This window comes from Triplophysa dalaica, chromosome 6, assembly GCF_015846415.1.
Source record: "Triplophysa dalaica isolate WHDGS20190420 chromosome 6, ASM1584641v1, whole genome shotgun sequence".
In the NCBI taxonomy this organism is placed as follows: Eukaryota; Metazoa; Chordata; class Actinopteri; order Cypriniformes; family Nemacheilidae; genus Triplophysa; species Triplophysa dalaica.
In genome coordinates this window covers 23,704,786-23,729,530 of record NC_079547.1, presented here as the reverse complement: position 1 = coordinate 23,729,530, position 24,745 = coordinate 23,704,786, and the positions used below count along the sequence as shown (strand labels likewise).

The following is a 24,745-nucleotide window of genomic DNA, read 5'->3' as shown; positions in this document are numbered from 1 at the left end:
CGATATCGGATACAAATATTATAATATCAAGGAATTTCATAACATGAAAAATAAAACATCTGTCATCACCACCTCTTGTCATTTCAACCCTGTGTGTCTTTCTCTCTTCTGCAGGACAAAATAGAAGATATTTTGAAAAATGTTGGTAACCGAGCATCGATGGCACCCGTTCACTTGCATTGGTTTTGGCATAGACGTGAATGGGTGCTGGCCCTGTTCGGTCACCAACTTTCTTCAAAATATCTTCTTTTGTGATCTTTGGAAGAAAGAAAGTCATACAGGTTTGAAATAACAAGAGAGGCAGTAAATGATGACATTATTTTCATTTTTGGGTAAACTAGTTCACTTTAAGGCCCCTTAAAGTGTTACGCTGAACGTGTTCAACCCCAAAAATCAAGACTCGCGCTGCTATCCAAACATAAAAAGAGTTATAACCGCAAAAATCTTACACAAACAGCTGTGCGAAAACATAAATACATGTCGCTGGATTCTTGCAAGAGACGTTTCATTGTCTTTGGAACCACGGGATTCCAACAGCAAACACGAAATTCTGGGAAGTGCTTGTGTTGTGTCTTCGGGTGGATAATAAGATTACGTGGAGCTCCCGGCAAATCTACCGCCTCAGACGATAAGACCAATTACCATGCCGTCTGCAACCGGAGACAAGAGAAAGAGAGGACGGCGACGTGTGCGTGTCTTACGTGAAACGGGAGGAAAAGTTCTTCTGCGTTGCAATGCTGGAGTTTTATAGGAAACAGTGTTTTGGTTTGTTTATGTGGTGGGCGGTGACAAAGCGTCTTAGGTTAAGCGCCCAGGTTAAGACGCTAAAATAAAAAAACACTCCTGTTTACTTGGAGAGACGAACAGAAGAGAGTGAAAATGTGAACGCAACAAGCTGCTAAGACGACAAAAGCGGCAGACGAATAGACACAAAGCCATGAAAAGCGCATTACAACAAATTTTGCCTAGTGAGAAGTGAGAAGCTAAAAGAAGGACTGAGCTATAGACACACTAATACTTTCAGAGTAAACACAAGTGAGCTAAAAACATGCTGAAAATATTTTTAGGAAAGAGTATTTTTTATATCAAACACGATCTTGATCTTTTTAAGATGTTGACTTAAAAAAGACACACTTCAACTACAAATGTACACTTTAAGCACAAATACCTATGCATACTAAAATGACATCACATGGAAACTATACACTTTTTAAGTGTGCACTTGCCCTTGAATACTACACAAGATCTGTAAAAACAATACACTTGCACTTTCCGCAAAAACACCAGAGAATATCAATGAGATCACGTAGACATAACATATACACAAACGTTGTGTCCACACCACCTGCGTCCGTCTCATGCGGTGGAAAGACACAGAACACGGGCTGAAAATAATGACCATGTCCTCCCTCTCTCTTCAATCAATGCAGGACAAATATCTGATTCTACCAGATTAACATCCACGGTTCCATCAATTTCCACGGCGTTCCTTGGGGGGATTTACTACATTGACTACGTCACACTGTGCCAATTCCATATGTCAAGCCAATTTGGTTGCATTACAAGTCTCCCGTGGTAGAGAGAGCAACAAAACACGCTTGATGAGAAAGCATTCTATAAATTATCCGGCCGAAACGTGGGCATCTCCGCTGGTGACCTCATCACGACAAGACGAGAAGTCTTGGCTCCAACGCCGACTGGGATTGGTAACCACTCCCTCCCGCATTACAGACACGATCGATAAACTAGACTGAGCATGCATAATTATTACCACGGGGGACTGGGAGAAACACACAAGTCAAAAAGGGGTTCTCAATTACCTGCGGGCAGCGGCGCGGGCACCCTGCCGTCAAATGATTGGCTCGCTCGGCTGTGTCGTGTATTCTGCTGATCGACTGGGAACCGAGGGGTATCTCAGCATTGAATAAGAAAGCAGGTTCAAGGTGACACTGGTCTGTATACATTGCCGCACACATCTTTGTACACATTTTTTGACCCTGGATCACAAAACCAGTCTTGAGGAGCACGGGAACATTTTAAGTAAAAGACAAAAAAACATTGTAACGGGGAAAATTAACGATTTTTCTTTTATACCAAAAATCATTAGGATATTAAGTAAAGATCATGTTCCATGGAGATATTTTGTAAATTTACTAACTTAAATATATAAAAACTTTATTTCTGTGAGTGGATGGCCTGTCACAGTGCCTCTGGTTTACAACTTCACAAGCAATTTTCTCAATATTTAGATTGTTTTGCACTCTCATATTCCAGAGTTTTAAATGGCTGTATATCAACCAGATATTGTCCTTCTAACAACTCATACATCAATAGAAAGCTTATTTATTCAGCTTTCAGGTTATGTAAAAATCTCAATTTCGAAAAACTTATCCATAAGACTGCTTTTGTTGTCCAGGGTCACATTTATATAATCACTCCATAAAAAAAACATACTGTTCATAATGTAATGTCATATATTAAGTGAAGACCACTTCGGATGACGTGAACAACGCTGGTGTAACGCTTCAACACTGGTCCCAAAGAACTTCCTCTTCAGTTCACAAACATTAAAATAAAATACAGTCGACAGAACTGATTTAAAATGTTAAACAAACCTTTAAGATGTTATTCTATATTCGAGAAAAAAAATGATTATTATTTTGTTAAAGAATTTAAAAAAATTATTCAACGACTTTTATTCAACCATTCAACCAAAATTAAAAAGTATTAACACAATATCACTTATCTAGTTATCACGAAGCACGTCATTCACACAATTAAGCTTATAATTAAAAATTGTATACAATTGTGTTTGTTTCATATTCTGTTTAAAGTTCTTTTTTTTGTGTGTCAAACACAAAAATTAAGACACTATTCCAAGTATTCATTTCAAATTTCTGGATGTATTGTGGTCATTCCTGACCAGTCCAGTGTTTGTTGAATTTCAAGAAAATCAAACCTCAGGAGTGACACTAAGTCATCCAACAATAATGTTTAAACCTAAATACATGAGAAAATATTACTATTATATTGTTTAAAAGTGAATATGAACGTGTTTTCTTTGCAGTATTTCAGATTTGAAAAGATACAGAGCACAGTTTCTGTTATTTTGACCTGTTTCCCCAGTTTTCATTTTCTTCAAATAAATGCAAATAGAAACAATATTTTTATTTAAAATTAGGTGAAAATATTGTTAGCAGTACAGAATTAAACTAAAATAATAATTTTATATAAACCCCACTATTAATAGTACATTTTAAAATCAGAAAAACGGTCTCCGGAATGGTCTCTTAAATTTTCCGCAGCTTTATACTACTTGCATGATATATACAAACACCATCCCTACAAAAACACAATTGCTATTACATCCTCACATCTCTAAACACAGATGCTCTTAAATAATGATTGTCCCTGCAACATTGGTTTCCAATAATAAAAGATAAATTAGCCAGACAAAATAAATTACACATCAATTTCGCTTCCATCGTAATACCATACAACCAAGCCACTCGATTAAAATAAATGCAATTTTCATAATGCATAGCTTTTTATTTATTTCAGTTCATTAAACGGGCTTTGTAATTCTCCCAGAGCCACAACTAAATGGTAGGAAAGCAAAGCTCGCAGTACACGCCACAGCCATTTCTCTTTTTCAAGTCCTTAAAAGTTTCGAGAGCAACTGAACAGCGAAAGCAGGCAGAAGTCTGTGCGACAGAATCAAGCTGTGCGTTTAATTGGCCCCCAAAACAAACAAATCAAACTCGCAGACACTTGTTGATCCAGCACGTCACTGTACTTAATGAAGTTGTGCGGAGGATAGGGTGTCTGTTTTAGACACAACACAATCTCCCCACAGCCTTCACTTATTGCTAAAGTTTCACCACTTTAAACACGCCACAGAGGACAGTGACGATATGGACTATAAACTTGGCAAGTGTTTTATAGGCCGATTCATCACAATGGTGTCCCAAAATGTGCCATTTTACAGACAACATCAAAAAACCTCCAACTTCATTATCATGCATGAAACTAAAATATATTGTAACATGTGCTTATCAAATGTTTTTATATCTAAAGAGAGAGAGAGAGAGAGAGAGAGAGAGAGAGAGGGACAGAGAGAAAGAGAGAGAGAGAGAGAGAGAGAGAGAGAGAGAGAGAGGAGGGGGAGAGAGAGAGGGACAGAGAAAAGGAGAGAGAGAGAGAGAGAGAGAGAGAGAGGGACAGAGAGAGAGAGGGACAGAGAGAAGGAGAGAGAGAGAGAGAGAGAGAGAGGAGGCGGAGAGAGAGAGGGACAGAGAGAAGGAGAGAGAGAGAGAGAGAGAGAGAGAAGTGGGGGAGAGAGAGAGGGACAGAGAGAAGGAGAGAGAGAGAGAGATATGATGTAAGAACAGTCCAGAAGCATTACTGTTTGATGGGACACAAGCAACACCACCTGTGTTTCTGAAATCCAGAGCTTAAGTGAGGATTTATTACGATTTACAGACATTTGTTGAAACAAGACATCACACCCTCCAGACACACACACTCTCTCTCTCTTGCACACACACAAACAAACACAAAAAACATACAAATAGAAACCAGAGACAGAGATGCAGATGGAACGTTTGTATTGAGGCTATTATGACTATTTTCACACCAGGTGAAACATGGAGTAGACAGGATTCCCTTGTTATGGCCCAACAGAAGTGACAAACACAGACTACAGCCCACACAAACACAGGAATGGTACCACGGTCTGATGTGTGATCCATGTTGTTTTTACGCACGTGTGAGTAATACAGTATGCAGAAATTTACAAAGATTGGAGGGTTGAAGTTGCCGAGACTAAAGGAATTATAAGATTAGAGCTCAAAGATAAAGCAGGAAAATAGAGTTCTCCTCGTTGGAATCCCCAAACACACTAGTTGAGGCACACAACCACACATACACACACACACAGTGATCTATGGGTGCTTCTGTAGACGCACAGCATTTGTATGCACAGGTACAACGAATGGTGCGATGTAGAGGCGCTGGCTCGCCTTTCAACTAGCCTGTCATACATTCATAATGCAAAGGGCTAAAAATACATCAGAGGTTCACCACACACACACACACGCACAGACACATACACACACACACACAGTGCATCTGAAATTCTACACATTTTATTATCAGAATATAACACTTATTAATTTATGGAACTAAGATTTGTTCAATTCTGTGTAAAGCAATTTGAGATGTAGCCTTTAAAGGCACAATATAAAATAAAAATATGATTATTTTTATTATATAATCTGCATTCTTTCATACATTCATTATCTATCATGACTTAATAACGACACACATACAGTGTTTTATCACAATTATTAACCTTGGCTAATACTTGGTATAAAACAAATTTTTCATTGTTTGTTCATGTTAGCTCATTGTACATCAACTAATGCTACCAGATACAACTGTTGACTTATTAAATGTACCAGCAAATAAAATGAAAATAAATATAAATAAATAAATTGAAACAAAAACATGTATATCTAATAATTGACTACAAATATGGCAAGCATTGATATTCATACATCACCTTACTGTACATACAGTACATTTAGAGATCCCAAATTCTCATTTGTTCTCATGTGTCTCTGGACACAAGACACGTGAGAACCAAATATGGTGATGAAATGAAAGATATTTTTAATTTTCAAAAGTTGTAATAAGCTAAATACATGCAAGTAATATAGGTCTTCATCTGGGATATGGCAGGAGGGTGAATAAATTTGGGAGGATTTAAATTTCTTTAACATTAACTAAGATTCATAAATTAAGCAGATGTATTGTTCTTTGTTCACTAATGTCAACAAAACATTTCACAAGTGTTATTGTACATTTACAACAAAACAAAACAAGGTAAAACAAAAACAAGTGATCAAACCTATAAATTTCCCCTAAGCTGAACCAAACGCCCTCGATAACGCCCAAATAACCGAATTGTGTTGAATTACATGCTTAATTAATTAATGCCCATGCTAGATCTCCATACAACAGAGTTTAAATGCAGCTAATCACACGGCTAAATGTGTTCGCTACGAGAGACTGTGTCACTTTGATTACTGTGCTGCAAACTAGAAACGCTTTCCCGCTGTCACCCACAAGCGTCAATCTCCCGCTGTAAACAACCGCTCCGACACAGCCGTCATACACACTGTGCTACTATTAACCGATCTGTATGTGGGGAAGAAAACAACATCATGCTATATGGGGGCCTATCAGACGGCGCACAAAATGCTAAACCGTTTGCACTAATATAAAGCTCTGATTGGTTGGTCAGTAAATGAGAGCACCGCGGGCGGCTTGAGAATTTTTCCGGCTTGTTAATGTGTTGCATCCACTTGACTGACCATCACGGGTGAGTCATTTGCAACAAATAGCCGTCTCAACATCAGACCTCATGTCACAGAGAGACATTTAGACGTTTACGACCTTTCTGGTTTTATTGCAGCTGGTTTTTAACCAGACTCCCATGAGCACAGGTTGAATTGAACCGTCGCTTTGCTGTCGATATGCGCAAACAAATCGATGTGGTTCTAAAGGACTCCGGGGGGTGGACGGGGGAGACGGAGACGCTACGTATTCGAGTTGCAAGGCAAATTGTTTGCTTTTTAGTTCCATGAGGGAGATTTACTACATGGCATGATTTGCTCAAACATGATTTGCTCAAAAGCACATTGTATATTGTTGTTACCGTGGTGCATTTCTGCAGAGTCAAGATTTTAACCAAAACATGGTGGTGACCAATTGCAGTACTTATGGTATTTATGGTGGAACTATAGATAAATTGGTGATCCCATGTAAAAAATACTCTATTATTTACTATATTGTATTCAACCTTAGTGTTTACTGAAATTCACCCTAGTATCCTAGAGGTCAGTAACTATATGAATCGTTTACTATCGTAAAGTATAATTGCTGTAGTAAACTGTCGTATACTACGGAGTGTATATATATATATACTATAGTCAAGTATATAGTATAATACAGTATACCACAGTTTAGTATTTGTCCATGTGAGTGCTGAAGAGAAAAATTAGAAGCAAAAGAATCTGGTTTAAAGGTACTTTAATTATTAATAATGTATATAATTATGTTAAAAGATCGATATTGCAGAAGATCTAAAACAGAAGTTAAGAACTAAAAACAAAAATGAAAAGATAAAAAATATATATAATATTGTTAAAAACTATATTTAATTGGTTAGTTACTAAATGTGTCGTATGGAGTAACAACAAAAATTAAGATTTTTTTTTTAAGATAAATCTCTCTTATAAATATAAATATTATTAAAATAATTTATTAACAGTTTTTCTCTAAATGTTCAAAATGAAACCCACTGTATATATATAAAATTTGATCAAATATAATAAAATAAATCTTGTAAAAAAATGCATGTAACCATAGTAACTATAACTAAAATAAACAACTACAGATGCCGTCTATAACACCCACTAATTGACAACATTTTTTTAATGAATATATCCAAAGTCACTTCTAAAGTTAATTTATCAAATCTTTTAATGTTTGTTGTCTATTTGCTTTATTATTTACAGTATAACAGTAATTATAAACAGGGGATTCCAGAACAGCTCCTGAAGGGCTATTGTTCTGACTGTAACCCTATAGTCAAACACATCTGAACCAGACAACCGAGGCCGTAAGAGTGACTTCAAAATCTCTGGCAGGTGTGTTTGATGAAGGTGGTCCCACATGAGCAGTACTAGAGACCCCTAGTGTAGTGCGTGGCATTTGGATTCTGGTCACACAACACATGTTAACCAAAACAAAACTGACAACCGTGTTCTGCCGCTGTGCTAACACATGTGGAACAAAAGCCTGATACCTCGACAAACACCTGAAGGTATTTTCTTGTTCTCGCCGGTTTACAGTTATATCACAACAGAGAGGAAATTCCGAAATGTTTTACATAAGAATTAATCTTGCCGACACATTGTTTCCGGATTTATGTGGAACGAGAAACACCCACAAAACACACAGACGAAGGAACAGGCCGAGCCGGTTTTCTAGAGCAGACCACGCACAAACGCACACAGATGTGAAGTCATTGTGTCTTGTAGCAAACGTGCTCGTTTCCTACCAGAAATGTTTTGTCATACCTTTATCATGAACACAAACACACCTGCATACTAAAGATAAGTTGGGTACAAGTGCAGTGCACAAAAAAACTGCATGAATACTAGGAAGTATGAAAATAGTATGTGAAACAAGCATGCAACGTAGTAGTATGCTAATATTCAAGAAAAATAAATTATACAAGGCTCGCAAAAAGAGTTGCATTATGAATACACAAACGCACACACGCTACGGACGTGCCACCGAGCATGATGAAAAAACAAAGTATAACAAATCACATACACACTGACAACAACAACACAATACATCAAATCATTAACATTCCTGTCGATATTCAACCCTGTTACACATGCACACGCTATTCCCACAAAGGATTATAAACACACGTTATGAGTATCATGAAATGAGCCTCCCATCATTTCAGCACCACTGGCCTCTGACTCACCCGGAGGGGACGTAACCCATAGCAACACCCACAATGAGAGGACCGCTTGACTCTGGGAAAGATGCGTTAAGCATTCCATGTAACCACAAATACGTGAGAAGGTTTAGAAATCCTATACGTCTATAAAAGATGTGACCTTGATTAAATGAAAAAGAGAGAGAGAGAGAGCACTTGAAGCAGAAAGCTCGCCGGCCGCTGTGGTCTGCCACGTCGGATAAGACAAGAGCATCTGATGGCTCAATGTGAACGCTGACCAATAATAGAAACAGTTTGGCGAGAAACCCAGAGGAAGAAGGGCAAAGGAGAGATAGAGAGCGGAGAAATGAGAGGATAACAAGGCCGAGCCAGACCTCCGTCTGAAAACCGATGGCCCTAGGGTCCATCATTTGCTCTTCCACTCCCCTTCCTATTCTGAGGGATGGAGGTTGAAGGGAAACGCTATGCTTTCTCACCCCAAGAATGAACCCAGCTGCCGGAGGTCCGTGTAGCTTTATGTCCTCTAAATCTCTTTAAAAGTACAATTGAAACAGATTTGACGGCACATATGAACATGTTCTCTACATGATACCCTTCAATACCAGATACAGTCTAGATGTTTGAAATGTTAACTATATAAAAGGCTGAATAAGAGCCACGGATTAGCATGCTGTCTACACGCTGTTTATTATACACACTCATGAAAATAGATTAACCGTCCATGCATTCTCGTATGATTATATTCTCGTCTTTTGTTAAGTTCAGGTCGATCGCTGCACGTTTTTCATAAAGCCCACGTTAATGAGTGCTAGTTGCCAAATGCCCTGTTTTTCCACAAATGTCTTTAAGTGGGCAGCATTTGAGGTCAAAACCTCTACAACATCACCGAGAAAGCAGCAATTCCACCCAAAATTAGCATATTGTCATTTACAAACACATCATATGAATTCAAAAACATATGGTAGGCCTACTTTTAAAGTATCTTTTGTTTTTTGGATCTTGACAGACCCTGGTCATTTAAAGTATTTTTCACTTTATGTAAAAGTAGTCACAACATTTTTTTAAAGCTGCGATCCATAACTTTATCTCTACTTGAAACGAAAATGCAGATGGGTTCAAATCGAACTCGCATTTAATTTCTCGCAAATCGAACATGGTAAAAACATTTGTTGCCGTCTTATGTTTTTAAGTACGATCAAATTGGCTTTAGAAGTAACCTTTACTTACCATTACATTTGTACATGTAAAAAGTCCAAATCTAAAATTGCAGGAACAAAATTTAAAACAGTAAGTGGAACTGACTTGTACTTAATTTAAAAAACTCAAATCAAACTATCTGACCGCTCAAGTTATTATAAATCATGTAAGATTACATTATTGTATATTTGATTTTGCGTTCCAGTTATAAACAAATATGTATCAGATTTTTTATTTCAGACAAACGACCCTTTCAATGTTCTTGGAATTTGCTGACACAGACACCTGACTTGTGTTTCAGAGTCGTCTAAAACGTGAATGTGTTGAATGTTTCGATGGTAATGGAGATCTGGCAGAGTGGATTGTGGGTTTGCTCGATCTCTCTGTGAGGTGTGTGTGTGAAACAGCGATACGATGAAGTATGTGATCCAGCAACAAATGCTTCTCGCATTGCTCATCTCTCATTCAGAACCAACTGGTTTTTGTCAAAGAATGGACTGCGGGCATTCTTTAAACGTTTGTCAAACAAACAGGGTGTGAAAGCCCTTCTGATTCAAAATCATGCCTATAGTCTTTGTAACTTCCACGAAAAACTACGACAACTGGTCGGTTGCCCTAAAGACAAGCTAACCTGACCCCAACCTTTTAAAAGGCCCATTTACAGCGAGGGCTAAGTATATAAGTATTCTAGATAAGTATAAACTCTAGTATACTGTGTACTCTAGATGCACTGAAAAATATTACTTGTAAAATCTACTCCATTAAATCCTCGTAACAATTTGCACAAACTTTTTTGAATTAATTTGCTGCTATAATTCACGTACGACTTACTAACCAGAATAAAGTAAATTCTACTTATGAAATACATAACGTTTTTGTTAAAATATCAAGTAAGTGTTACTTAAAGTGAACAAAAAAACTTCATGGATCAATAACTTTCATATTGAAATATAATTATTTTGGGAAACAGATGGTCAAGTAAGAAGAGACTCGTGGTCAACTTAAAAAACCCAAACTTTAAAATAATACCTAAACTCTCCTAAATCTCAAAGATAAATCAACACAAACACAAACCACGTCTTTCTTTTTACTGAAAAACACTTAAAATGGCAATTATTCTTGAAAATTAATTTCCTAATGCAGTCAGATGCAAAGAATGCTGGGAACTACAGATCAACTGCCAAAGTATTTATATCTTCAATTTTTTTATGTAGTCTCAACACAAAATAAATAAGTAAACTTCCTTGGACCAATGTATAGGAGTATAACATAATACAATTGAGTTTGATTTACTTAATAAAATCTAATCATAAATAATAATAACACAATTTTTAGATTTTATTACCAAGATTTTTACGTTATTTAAAAAAAAATCTGTTAAAAATAGGAGTATAATTATTTTAATCATTTCTTTTCATAAAATCTATTAAGGCAAAATCTATTTCAGTGTATGTATATACTCTAAAAAAGTTATTTTCAACCTAGCGTTGGGTCAAAAAGGGAAAACCCAACCGTTGGGTTATAAATAAACCAGTGCTGGGTTGTTTCACCCCAAAATGCTGGGATGTCTAATCTAAACCAAGTTTGTCCCTTTTTGACCCAACGCTTGGTTGAAAATAAGTTTAAGATTGAAAATGTGAAATGTAAAACTGAAATGTAAAACTGAAATGAGCACACAAGTTTAAAATAAACAGATTGTTGTCAGCTGTTGATCTGGATGATACAGTAATCGTGATCTATCTTATAAGTCTTGGTATAAACGGGCCTTTATGGGATGATAACAAATGCACTTAATTCAAGTTAACATGCATCCAATCACAAGATGAGTCTGAGATGCCGTGTGTCTGGTGTCTCCAGTGACCGTGCGAGATTGGGTTCTGTTGAGATTTATGGAGTATCTGATTTCCTGCAAAACCGCATTACATCAGCATGTCACTGCATGTTTACATCAGACGCTGAGTGAAACTTGTGCATCTGTGTCACGTTCTAGATCTTTCTTGTAAGGACAGCACTGGATTTCTATCGGTGGTTCAGAGCTGATATTCATTATGTTTATAGATTGATGCAGTACCTTCACACACAACACAATCTTTAACACTTTCCCTGTTTACCACTGTTAGGACAAACAGATCACTCTTCTAGAAACTCAATTTGCTGACGCTACTCCACCCTGCCAGTGTGGCCAAGATGCTCAAACAAGATAAAAAAATGTTTTCATGCTCAAAGATCAGCAAACATCCGACTTCACTGAAAAACTAAGATACACCAAAAATCATTTTAAAATCACTTTCTGACTCACTGTTTACTGTTTAACGCCGTTTTCTTGCAATCGGGTAACATGACTTGAATGTTAAAACAAGGTATAAACTGGGTCACCCTCACCAAACGATCTTCAAGCAAAGCGCGGATCAATTAAAATGCACCAGAGACTTCCCAAAGTAAAATATGGAGGAGTATGAGTTTATAGTTTCAGATGGAGACAGTCCTGCATTTACAGTATCTCTCCTTACTGCAGGATAATAATAGCACAAACACATCATCAGCTACAAAACATTACAGAAAAGTGCTGGAGCATCTATACGATATACGCTAATGGTCTATGGCCGGAGCAAACTTCCATAAAGTGAATTGATTGTTAAGATGCATATAGTACAACAGTGGGATGCATCATCTATCTCAACGTAAGGTCGATTTCTGCTGAGGTCTGTAATTGTTTGGGAAAATATTAAGGAAGCTTGGATTGAATGCGAACCGCTGGTGTGGATCTCGGCCGCGGTCAGCCGTGTAAACGGAGACGAGGTCACACACATAAACACTTCTAAGCTCACCCTATCACACAATAAGAACTGCACGGAGGTTAAAATATGCACACAACCGCTTAATCTAGAAAACGTCCATATTTGACCCAACCATGTAAGTGTCATGGGAACCCTAAACATATCTTTGATACTGTACCAGCTTAAGTATCATGATACCGATTAGTCTCACGGTACTATGCCGTGTTCATAATTTAAATCAATTTTCCTTTTTTTTAAACAACAACTATGTTGATATGTTTTATTGATTCTATGGCTTTGCAGAGTATTTGTGATGTCCGTTGTCTCAGCTGTAATTGTGTTTTATACCCTGATTAAAAAATAAATAAACAGTCCATTCTGATGCGCCAGTGGAATTAATGCAACACTGCTTCGCGGCAGAACAGAAAATGCGTGGCGTCATGTGAAAAGGGCCTATTAGAAAAAGGAGCGTGTTGAATCGTATGCATGTTGTTGCCCATTTCAACACGCTTTCCGCGAGTCTACATTTAAAATAACGAATTTGCGCGTGCAAAATGTGTGAAATGTGAACGGCCCAAACGGCAAATAGATGCCAGCAATTTTCTACCGAATAAGTGAATCATTTAACTCAAAGCGACTGATTTATTCAAGAACAAAGCACGGATTCACTTTGAAGAGAACCACCGCAAAAGGCAGTAAGTGTTTAAATGAACGTTAATGTGTATATGCAACCTTACTTACGGTCTAAAATGCTTTTTCGCAGGTATTTTGAAGCTTTAGCATCGTGATGCTATCGTGCAACTCTTGAAATAACTCAGCATTGGTTATTTACACCCAACAGTTGGGTTTGTACATATTTAATTCAACCGGTCAAATCAGTTTTAAGACAGCAGCCTTTGAGAAGTTGCTAAGTAGTCAGGTTGTTACAAGAGTTTGCTCGGTCCCTCCTGAAATATAAATCTATTTGATTTCCTTTGCAGATTCGGACTCATTCTGAGTTTTTTGAGGTAGCATTAATGCCTGTACAGCTTTGGGGGAGATGTGTTTTTATCTAAACAGCTATGCTATTAATCACATTCATAAGCATGGGGAGATCCCATCTGTTCGCAGCATAAATGATATAATCAAGAACTCGAGTCGGTAATTTGTAGCTGTAAGTATGTGCTTTGACTTTGTGGATAAACTGAAAATGATGCAACACGGTATACGGCGAGATGGTCTTTAACCAAGAGTCGGTCTGTCAGTCCTACAAGAGCCTGAACATTTATAACCTCCGCTGCCCTTCCACATCAATTCGGTCTCTGCTTTATTTACTGCGTGCTGGATTACCGCAGGCAGGCAGAAATCCCCGTCCTCATGTGGACGTTTGCATGGGGAGGTTACATAATACTCTATAATCCCCAGATAGTCCGTAATGTGTGTGTATGTGTGTAGGAGAAAGAGGAATATAGAGAGAGAAAAAGTCAGATGGACAAGAATCCGCCCACAAAGCATCTCTCTCTTTGTGTAAGACTCTATCTTTTAATGTGCACACATCTAACCATCCAACGGTCTGTCTAGCTGATGGAACAGAAATTTCACGCGTCGAATTGAAATCACGGCACACTGTCAGGATAAACAAGGTCGCTGTGGCACGTGTGAAGGACAGGGATTGAACGCTGACTCGATGCTATCCGTGTATGTGTGTGTGTTCTCTTCTACTTCACGGAGAGCTGTAAACACACACAATAAATGTATATAGTGAATGTGCAAAGACTGTATAACTCCATTCTGCACACACAAACACACACGTGTTACCACAAACTTGGCTCATGCCAGCTTTAGCAGCTGTTTACACGGCCAACTGTTGTTCATCTCTTGCAGCGTGAATGCAGCAGAGCTCTGTGGGAAAGACATGTTACGCCATTCAAACCAACCTGCTCCTGTTTCTGTGTTTCCCACAACAACAACAGTGCTTAAACTCTGAGTGCCTGTCAATGTTCAGTTTAGATTTATTAATCTCCATATTTCAAGGGCCATCATTGGATATGCTCCTGCCGTTCAAACACATGAGTCAAATATGTTTCTTTGATCGATTTGTTTCTCAAGAAAACATTTATATGAACTAATTTGTTGCGTTCAGATCAATGCATTTCGCTCTAAAGGATGCAGGTTTAGTTTCAACCCAGCGTTGGGTCAGAAATAGACAAACCCCAACAGTTGTGTTGTAGGTTTACCTATGCTGGGTTGTTTCAATCCATTGTTGTGTCAAATATAAACATTTTATTGGTTAATTCAACACTACAAAAATTGCTTGTTTAATTTTAACCCAGCATTTGATCAAAAACAGTGTAGATCAGTGTTGATCAAGATTGTGTAGAGTTTTTTTCGAAATTGAGATTTTTATATAATCTGAAAGTTGAATAAATAAGACTTCCATTGATGTATGGTTTGTTAGGATAGGACGATATTTGGTAGAGCTTCAACTATTTGAAAATCGCCTTTAAAGTTATCTAAATCAAGATCTTTGTATAGCATATCATTTAGAAAAACAACGTTTTGATATATTTACTGCGGGTAATTTCTTAAATATCCTCATGGGACATCATGTTTATTTAAAGGGGTCCTATGGCGCGACTACGTGTTTATCTGTGTCTTTGGTGTGTTATAAGTTGCCCATGCATGTATAAGACACATAAAATTGCAAAAATGAAAGTGTCAGAACAAAAGATGCATTCTTTCTAAAAGCGAATGCTCACCCAGATTTGCCTGAAACGCCTCGTGTAACAACATCCCACAAATCTACGTCAGTTCGTGGTATGATTTGACTTAGACCCAAATGTAAATGTAAGTAAGGTGGGCGTACCTGTCAGTACAATTGAAGAGGAACCTTATGTTCCAAATATGGTAAGAGGCGTTACATTTCCGTCACAGGCTTGCAGTATTCGACCAATGACTACGCACTGGTTAACTGGCCAATCATAGCACACTTCGCTTTTTCAGTGTGATGGGCTTTGTAAAAAAATCCACGTATTTCAGAGAGGCGGGGCAAAGAGTAGATACAAACATGCACGGTATGTGGAAAATAAAGCGTTTTTTTACTTTAATCGTGTAAACACATTGCATTACAGCTAAAAAAAATTATAATACCCCTTTGCGATACTAATGATTTTTGGCATAAAAGAAAAATCTATCATTTTTGGTTATTACTAAAAATATTCCATTGCTTCTTAAGACTTGTTGGTCCAGGGTTCTTAAAAAAAGAGCGATACTTAACCCCCCACCCCTAACTCATACAAAAACGTAAAGATGACTTAAATTCATACAAATTAGTTACAAATTGCCATGAGATTGTGTTTGTACAAACAACGGCCATTTGAAAGTTTAATTTAACATACAGTCCAGATCTTAATGCATTTACTTTGGTAGCAAATGAAATACTGTAAAACGGCTAAACAGGGTGCACGCGTAGTCGATACTATGCCTTGATATTCTTTTATGGTTCAAACATAAGAAAAAACAACCCTCAACACGTTCCATTTCTCCATCGATCAGTCAATCCGACCTAATTTCCCTCCCATAAGATCTCCTTCAATCATCTAACTCATCTGAACTTCAAAGATGCCTGCATCACCTAGAGACATTTCTTCTCCTTTCCAGCTATTGTACGGTTCATGTCATCGTCATCTATCTGTTTATCTCTCTTCTGATTGTGTGCTGTTGGGATTCATTGTCATCCTTCTCAAATGCATTTCCACTTTTTCCCGAACACACGGGTTTCCACAGATTTGTACCGCAATCCTATTGTCGTCTTCCGCTCTGATTGTTTTGCAGCTTGTGAGACATAAATGTAAAAGATCAGTCTTCCTCGAAATAAAGGCAGCAAGTGCTTCTGGCAACAAAAATACAAGACAAAGTTTGGCACAGGCAGACATAACACACAAAAAATGAGGGAACTGTAGAAATCATGTTTACGCTGGACCATCCCACATTTATTCATCTCGTTCTGCTGCATGTCTGTCACTTGCTAAACAGCCACACCACCAAACCACACCCACCATAAATAGTTATCTTCCTCGAAATACTAACCTGTTTTATTCAATTGGTAGAGCATAAGAGCACAAAGGTCACAGGTTCAAATTCCCAAAGAACAACACACATACTGATAAAATGTAGATCAGCTGCAAGTCGCTTTGGATAAAACTGTCTGCCAAATGCATAAATGTAAAGTGTGCTCTCTTAACGCTGCCAAACATCAATTTCAAAGACTTGAGTAACTCGGGCACGGATCTGAACTCCAGAACACATGCATAACATTTCCCATTTTGCCTTCTCTATACGGGCATCAGTCTCATCCACCCTAATGCTTCTATTTACCAACAGGGTGAATCGGGCACGCTGGTGCCATTTGGAGGTGAAACTCTATAATCCTTTACGCTATAAACACAGCTGGTGGAGCCGGTTTACACTTGTACATCCAAAAACCTAAAAGGGTATAGAAGAAGAGCTAGTTTTTCTATATAGATGGTTTCATCCGATGCACTGTTTGGCTCGTGCCTAGTTATATAGCAATTTATTTTTGATTCAATTTATAGTCCTATTAATTTATATTGATATTTATTGTATATTAACTACTGAAGAGTTGATGATTCTTTATGGAGGTCTACTATAACGTCTGTTTATGTTGTTGCGCTGAAACGATCTACTACTTACTGAGGACACTGTATATTTTATAACATTTCAATACCGAATTTTGAATATTATATATATGATTAAGGGTAATTTGCTCACTTATATTTTGTTATATATGGCTGTCTTTCTGAAACCTTGGATGACTTGGAAATTCACTGTTTTTCAGGAAATGGATAAAATTATGTATTGATGAAATTGTGTGTTATCACATTATATTAAGTTGACAAGCACTTTTAAACACTTTTGATTGTTTAAATATGTGTCAAACATAAACGATAAAGGGTACGAAATATTGAGAGACAAGGTTTTAGAAAGACAGCAGCGGTATTAATATTTAAGAATAAGTCAAATCAAAACTATGAAATAAACTAATTTAACTGTTGAATTATGTTGTAATCAAAAGAAAATATATTTTAGCGTCTTCATTGTATAAGGTCTATAAAGGTTTTCTGGTTATTTATCAAAGCAGCTTCATGAGGTCCCACCCTGAGACAAACAGCATTAAAGGAGATCTTTTCTGGAGTCTTGGCTATTTTTTTCTTCATGATGCAGTCCAAGTCATCCATATTAAAAACATTTGTTAAAGAAAAGTGTTTTGTAATAAAAGAAACTGAATTACCTTGGCACAATTACATTTTCCTCCATACAACCCATTCAACCAATTACAGACATTCTCGATTCCTCTGAATAAGCATCCGGCCATTTTTTCTGACTTATGCAAGCATGGTCCTGGATGACATCATCGACATTGTTATGCATTTATTTCTAACCGCCAGACTTTTGACAAGCTACCGTACTCGACCGTTCCATTTAATATGCCCCTGCCAACAAGATGAAATACTTCAATCTTCAAAACAAAAGAACCAGGAAGTCATGAGCAGAAAGCGTGAATTGTACATGAAGCGAACAGGTCTTTGCATTTTACTCCGTGTTGCTGAACTCTTGATGCTCTTTTACTTCAATACTTCTGATCACGGAGAGCTGCCGGCAGATAAATGAAGCTAATTACTGCATGCATGACATGCACTTTATTCATAGCCTGTAAACAATACCACAAGGTCCTTTCGTCCAATCACAACCCAAGTCCGCCATGATAATGAGAGACTGGGGAGACATTGTGCAAAAGGGACAAATATCGTGTGCCACAGAGCTTCATCACCATCTGAGTTGTTTACGTAGACACAATTCCCCACCGCCACCTTCGCCCGTCCTTTATTAACTAAATAAGCTGGCACGCTGCCTGTATATTGTTCATTAGCATGAAATATAGCTCAGCGCTGACAGCATGGATCGGATCTGCGACGGTTAACACCTTTACAGTAACTGCTGATTCACGCTTTTGATATGCAACAGAAGCATTTCTCAAAATGAACCGACACCCAGAGGAATATTTGATGAAACCTTTAAATAAACCTCCAACAATCACATTACAGTCAGAATGCCACAAAGCCCTCCCATGCCATCCGCCTAAAACAGTCGAGGCGGTTATTGCTCGGGTTGTGAGTGACGGAGCTGTTAGACGTCCATCACGTCTTTATACGGCTGGAAGGCCCTCGGGAGGCCATGTGGCATGCGAGGAGAGACTTATTTGGGATGAATGAAAGGCTGCATTAACCTTTCATTTGTTCTAATCAAAGGTTGGGTGTTTGGACAAAGCGTCACAGTTTCTCATTTTATGAACTGTGGAATTGAAACCTCTGGGTGATTTCCATATCAAAGCGCTGAAAATGTTCCTGGAATTACAGTCAATGCTGTTCTCCTAGAGAGACAAAACTATAACAAGTTTTGCAAGCACAATGCATCAGAATGGCTAGAAACTACAATCCTCACAGTGACAAAAAAATGAAGCCCAGATAAAAAGATCATTAGTTCAAAAGTTGGCTATTCGTCATTTTGTGAATCATTTCTCCCCAAAATAACATGCAATAAACTAACAGTACAAAGTGACCAGAATCAGTCTGAGGTTATAAAAACGTGCTATTTAATTCAGAAAAAAATCAAATTAGAATTTTTAAAAGATAAATATAACACAGACTCCCACACTGTAAAAGCATCAGTAACAAAACATTCACAGATCTCATTCATTTCTCTTCAAAAAACGTCAGTGAGATTAAAATAATCTATACACTGTAATAAAATTGTTTATTTTACGTAAATTAATAAGGCAACCTATCACAAGCACGTCTTTAATTAAATCAACAAACAGAGACTGAAGTCCACCCAACTTGAAATAATATGTTTCAGTCATTATTTGTGACAACATAGTCAAGTTTACCCAATGAACTACAGAACACAATTCATTTTGTTGGCTTACCATAAATGTAGTTGTTTTAAAATAAACAATTGTATTTGTCTTTTACTACAATTGGACATGTTTTCTGCATCAAACAGACCAAAACTTTGATCAGATAACTGCGTGACAGTTCGTGTTGAGTGCATTTACACCGGTTTTGCAGCTGCATCATGCACTTACACCTCATGATTGAACACACAAGTGTGTTACAATCAAAATAAAATCTTTAATTAAAAGAACTCTAAACATATAACAGTAACTACGATATAAAAGACTAAATTAAGCCAACAAGAACTAAAACACTTATCTTTAAAAGAAAAAACTAATGAGAAACGCAGAATTAAACATGCTGCCATGCCTCTTGCAATATTATTTGCCCAATTGACAAAACAGTGTTTTCTGAACAAACTTTCTGACGCAAGTCCGGTCAACAAAATAATCTTTGTTTTTTTGTATAAACAAAACAACCCTTTTCCTAAAAATTCTATGTTCAAGTTACTTATTTATCTTCTTGGGAGAACATTTTACTAGTTGGATTTTTTACAGTGTAGCATCTCACAGATGAGAGTTTCAGAAGAGATCCCAACACGATATCAAACTGAGCTCAGATTTGTCAAGTCTGCCCTCAAAAGTCTGTATTATTGAAGATTTCAATATGAACTCAAACACTTCTCTTGAAATTTAGCCAAATCCAGATTGCGTTACCTCTACAATCTGCGTTCATTAAATGAATACATCAAAAATTTAAGCAATTTCATCTTCATAAATGGGAAAACATGTTGCCATGACATTGATTACATCATTTTAGTATATACACAGTATATACTAAAGCAAAAGGCAGTCAGGTAGAGATGAAGCAGCTGGTGGACTGATGGGTTTGTGCCTGTGGCAAACACTGCAACATCATTTCCGTTTTCATCTATATTCTCCTTGCGTATATACTGTAGCCTCTTCACTTCTCTATCTATTATTCACACGCTTTGAATTCCATATGAGCGCTGTGCATGAGACATGTCAACAACCTGAGCCTTCTGAGGTAAACAAAAAGATTATTTTTTGTTCAATTGTGAAATTGTATAAACCAAAAGGATTCCTGTATGTCAAACAAGACCTCTCACAACCTACATTCCAGCAGCCGGTTTGAACAAACTCCGTAAGTTAAGCATTGCTTATATCATAAAGGGAGATGTTGCAACTAACCGGCGGTCCTCAGCTGCCTCTGATGAAATTCCTTACACAATCCCAGAATCTGCTCATTTATTCAACAATCAAGCATCCTGTTAATGTTATCCTCCTGCACCCCCTCACCATGGCAACGACTCTCACATCTACATGCTAATAACCTTCTCTCATCTCCATAACAACTCTCTGACATATTGTGCATCTCCCCTCCTTCTGCTAAGAATACTCTCGTTCGGCCTATCAATAACACCAAGATATTCGTGTCCATGGTAACAACCTCTTCCATCATGGCCGCGCACCAGCACGGTGCAGCCACCTCGCCGTGGTGACAAAAGTGTCCTACGGAAAGGTGACTCCCTCTCTGTGATCGATACAAGCTTTAATATCGCAGCACTGATCTTGCATATGTGAGGCACGTTTGCAATCCACCAGCCCTCGGGCCAACCCCGAACTTCTGACATGAAAGCACTTTAACCACGACTCAAGTCAAGGAAAAGGGCATGTGATGAAACCACTAGGGGCAAGAAAACAACAGATCTTGTGAATGATGTTCGGCAAAGTACTTGCGCGTGTTCCCGGGGTGTCTTATGAAGCATTTTAACAAGAAATAAAAATTTTGTCTTAGAGGAATAGTTGACGCAAACATGAACTTTCGGTAACTCTCAAGTGATTCCAAAACCGTGATTTAAAACACGAATAAATGTGATAAATAAAATGAATGGGAACAGGGGATGTGAAATCTATAAATTTAGTTTCCTTTTCCCGTGAACTTTTAAAAATAAAGGTTATTTGATGGGCTGCACGGTTTCATAAAAAACCTTAAACATATACAGAACCTTTCTGTGCACAGAATGATCAAAAGAAAGGGTTCTTTTCCTTTTATGGCATTCCCTCAAAGAACCTTTTCAGCATTCTAATTGTAGGGTGTAGGGATAACACATTATATTGAAATCATTCCTCATCGTAAACTATTGCACAGCTTTGGAAAACATGGAATATGCCTTTATTTTCAAGTAGTTCCCATCCGCTTTAATAGAAAAATGGAGAGCTTGTAGATTCAGTCTAGATGTAACATAAGTAACAAAAAAGCAGTTTGGAAGCAGGCTACATGAGGGAGAACAGTGAGGTCACATAATGACAAACTATTCATTTTGGGACAACTATTCCTCTAAATGTGCGCATTTGCGCGCCTGGTGTACCGTCACAGCCAGATGCGCGCTCTCGTACGCACTAGATCACTTTTCAAATATCTCTCCACACGGAGACAATATTGTTATAATCCAAGTTTTTAAGGCCCAAGAAACAAAGTTTTCTCCTCTCACCTGGTTTGACAGTCTTGATGCGTATCGGCTCCCGAAAGTGTCGGATCACAGCGTGTGTGTCCCGGTTCGTCAGCCCGCTGACAGGTGTCCCGTTCACCTCCAGTAACACGTCTCCGTAGTACGGTAGTCTCCCGACGTGACACACCAACACGTCCAGGTTCATCTGCCCGAGGAACGGGAACTCCCCGAGCTCGGCGCCTCCGAGGATCTCCACGACATCGCCGAACTCTCCGACGCTTCCCCACGACACGGCGCATTCCTGTACTTTAGTGGACCAGTGTTTTTTCCTCTTTAAGGTTTTGGACATCATCTATCCTTTAGGGTTCGACGCAGTTTATGAGGCAAACCGTGCTTCAAACGCGATCTTTCCCGGTGCGTTGGTCACTTTACCGGGCGTGGAGTTGTTAACGCGTGGATGTTGAGCAGCATCGTGTTATCACTCCTTAGTGTGAAAACTGTTTCTTCGTAAAAACAGTAGATATGGCTCTCAATCAAACACATTTATGTGTCACCATCACTAGTTTAAAACGTTCAAAACCTTACACGCGTTGGCAAAACATGAGGATAATATTAAAACTACATTATACAAATTAATAAAAAAAAACTAATATCACAAGTAAACGATGAATTGAAAGTAGGAATGAAGTCCAATTGTTTACCTATTAAGTTCGCCAAGGTTTGTTTGCATGCACAGCATCATCAAGCGCACCAGACAAGCGCGCGCACTCGCTTCTGAGATGCGCGTCTATCGCCACAGCGCGATAAAACCACGACAGTTTGTCTCTACAAACAGAATGAAAACCAAAACAGTGCTTCGCAGAAATAAAGAACCTCCGTATCGCGTCTGTCCAAGCTCGGTTTCCTCGCTGCAACGCCCGGTCTGTGCGTAGACGCGGCTGACACGTCTATATCCCCGGCTGTGGCTGACCCGTGAAGCTGAACGCACCTTATAACAGACAATTTAACATGTCAAACGTTTATTTACGATTATATGGGAGGTCTCTGTCTTCTCAGATGGTCGCTGGCGGATCTCAGGTCTCCCAGCGCGCCTGCCACTGTTGCGCGCAGCGTGTGTTTGCCAAATGAAGTGTGTGCGTGCGTGCGTGTGTGTGTACAACGCGCGCACACGCGGAGCAGACGGCGCGGCCCGCGAACGGTCTGCTTTAAGGTGGATGTTTATACAGACTGGACAGTAAACTTCTATGGTAAACCAAGACCAAAATGAACCATATTAGTGAGAGAGGTCGCGAGTGAAACACGCAATCGTTATAAAGTGGTTAAAACACGCGCACCTGTGATGCTTTGCATTCGTAATACATCGTTACGTTGCCTGGCAACCCCAAAACTATTGTCTAATAAACTGTATTTTAGTTGTTTTTGGAGTCTTTCTATCAATATATTCTAAATTATAAACAATAAACAGGTATATAAATAATAATAACAATAATAATATATTGATTAAATAGCTGACAATAATACTGCTATATGAATAAAATATTAAACCATAACTTCCCACTGTTTATGTTTGTTTACACTGTTCTAAACCAATGTAATGAATGGCTTCTTTGTTATAGTTTTTCTGGGTCTATTTGAAGTTATGGTTCATGTTTACAAAAAAGACCCAACAGACTTAATTGTGACTCTGGGTCACAAAACCAGTCTTAAGTAGCAGGGGAATACTTTTAGTAAAAGCCAAAATTTTCTTTTATGCCCAAAATCATTAAGATATTAAGTAAAGATCATGTTATATGAATATATTTTGTAAATTTACTTTTGTAAATATATCAAAACTTTATTTTTCTGAGTGGATGAACAGTAACAGGCCTCTTATTACCAAATTTTCTCTTTGATTCCTTTGCACCCTCAGATTCCAGATATTTAAACAGTTATACCTCCACCAGGTATTATCATATCCTAACAACTCATAAATAAATAGAAAGCTTAATTATTCAGCTAACAAATTATGTAAAAATATCGATTTCGAAAAATTGACCCATAAGACTGGTTTTGCTGTCCAGGGGTCACATATGGTTTGTAACCTTTACACAACTTAAAATATAAAAACAAAACTGGCAGTGTTAATGCTTAAGCGTTTCTTATAATTGAATATGTCTATGTGAAGACATTACAAGCAATCAGAAAATATCTCTTCTTCTAATCACATTACAGGGCCAATTATCTAAACAGTGCAGTCTGGTCCCATGTAAAACACCTCAAACTGTCACTCCAAGCTGCCACCTACTGGTTGTAGTCATAACTGCACCATACTAAGACTTCAGCCCATCACTGGATCTGTGCTAAGACAAACATGTTGATCAGATTCATTATTAATCTACAGACAAGTCATGACAGATACAAAGCTGCGGCTTGTAACGAATCCAATTTAATTCCCAATCACTCCTCAAAACACTTGTATTTCCCTCTGAGAATTGAGATCAAACGCAATAAATGCAGAACCAACTCTACCGACACGTCAATTACACTGTGACACACGAGCAGACATGAAACTAATTTCAATGTGTTAAGTGGATTCAACCCCTGAGCTATTTACAAACCAGACCTTTCAAACGCAACACGTAGATGTGTATCGAACACATACAGATAAAACCCAGACCTGTAGGGTCATTATACTTTTATACGTTGCCTGAACGTCCATGACATCAAAGATGGTTTGTGCATGAGACATGCAATGAAAGTTTAAACAAAGAAACCTGGAGTATGACGCAAGACTCAGTCCAGGGGTTCATCTTCCAGCATC

The 24,745-nt window shown here is 38.0% G+C and overlaps 1 protein-coding gene across 6 annotated transcripts in view; it reads right to left on the bottom strand.

Moving 5' to 3' along the window:
- LOC130424500 (membrane-associated guanylate kinase, WW and PDZ domain-containing protein 3) overlaps positions 1-23,382 on the bottom strand; it is an 85,156-nt gene extending 61,774 nt beyond the window's left edge. For 2 of the 6 annotated variants that reach the window (XR_008906948.1, XM_056750194.1), the window contains exon 1: positions 21,988-23,376. Coding sequence is in view for 5 of the 6 variants with exons in the window: in XM_056750194.1 (XP_056606172.1) it covers positions 21,988-22,297 (310 nt within the window). In the remaining variant the exon portion in view is untranslated. Of the gene's footprint in view, positions 1-21,987 lie in introns of all 6 variants that reach the window. The other 4 variants (XM_056750195.1, XM_056750196.1, XM_056750198.1 and 1 more) reach the window with 4 other exon arrangements.
- Positions 23,383-24,745: the final 1,363 nt, after the last annotated feature.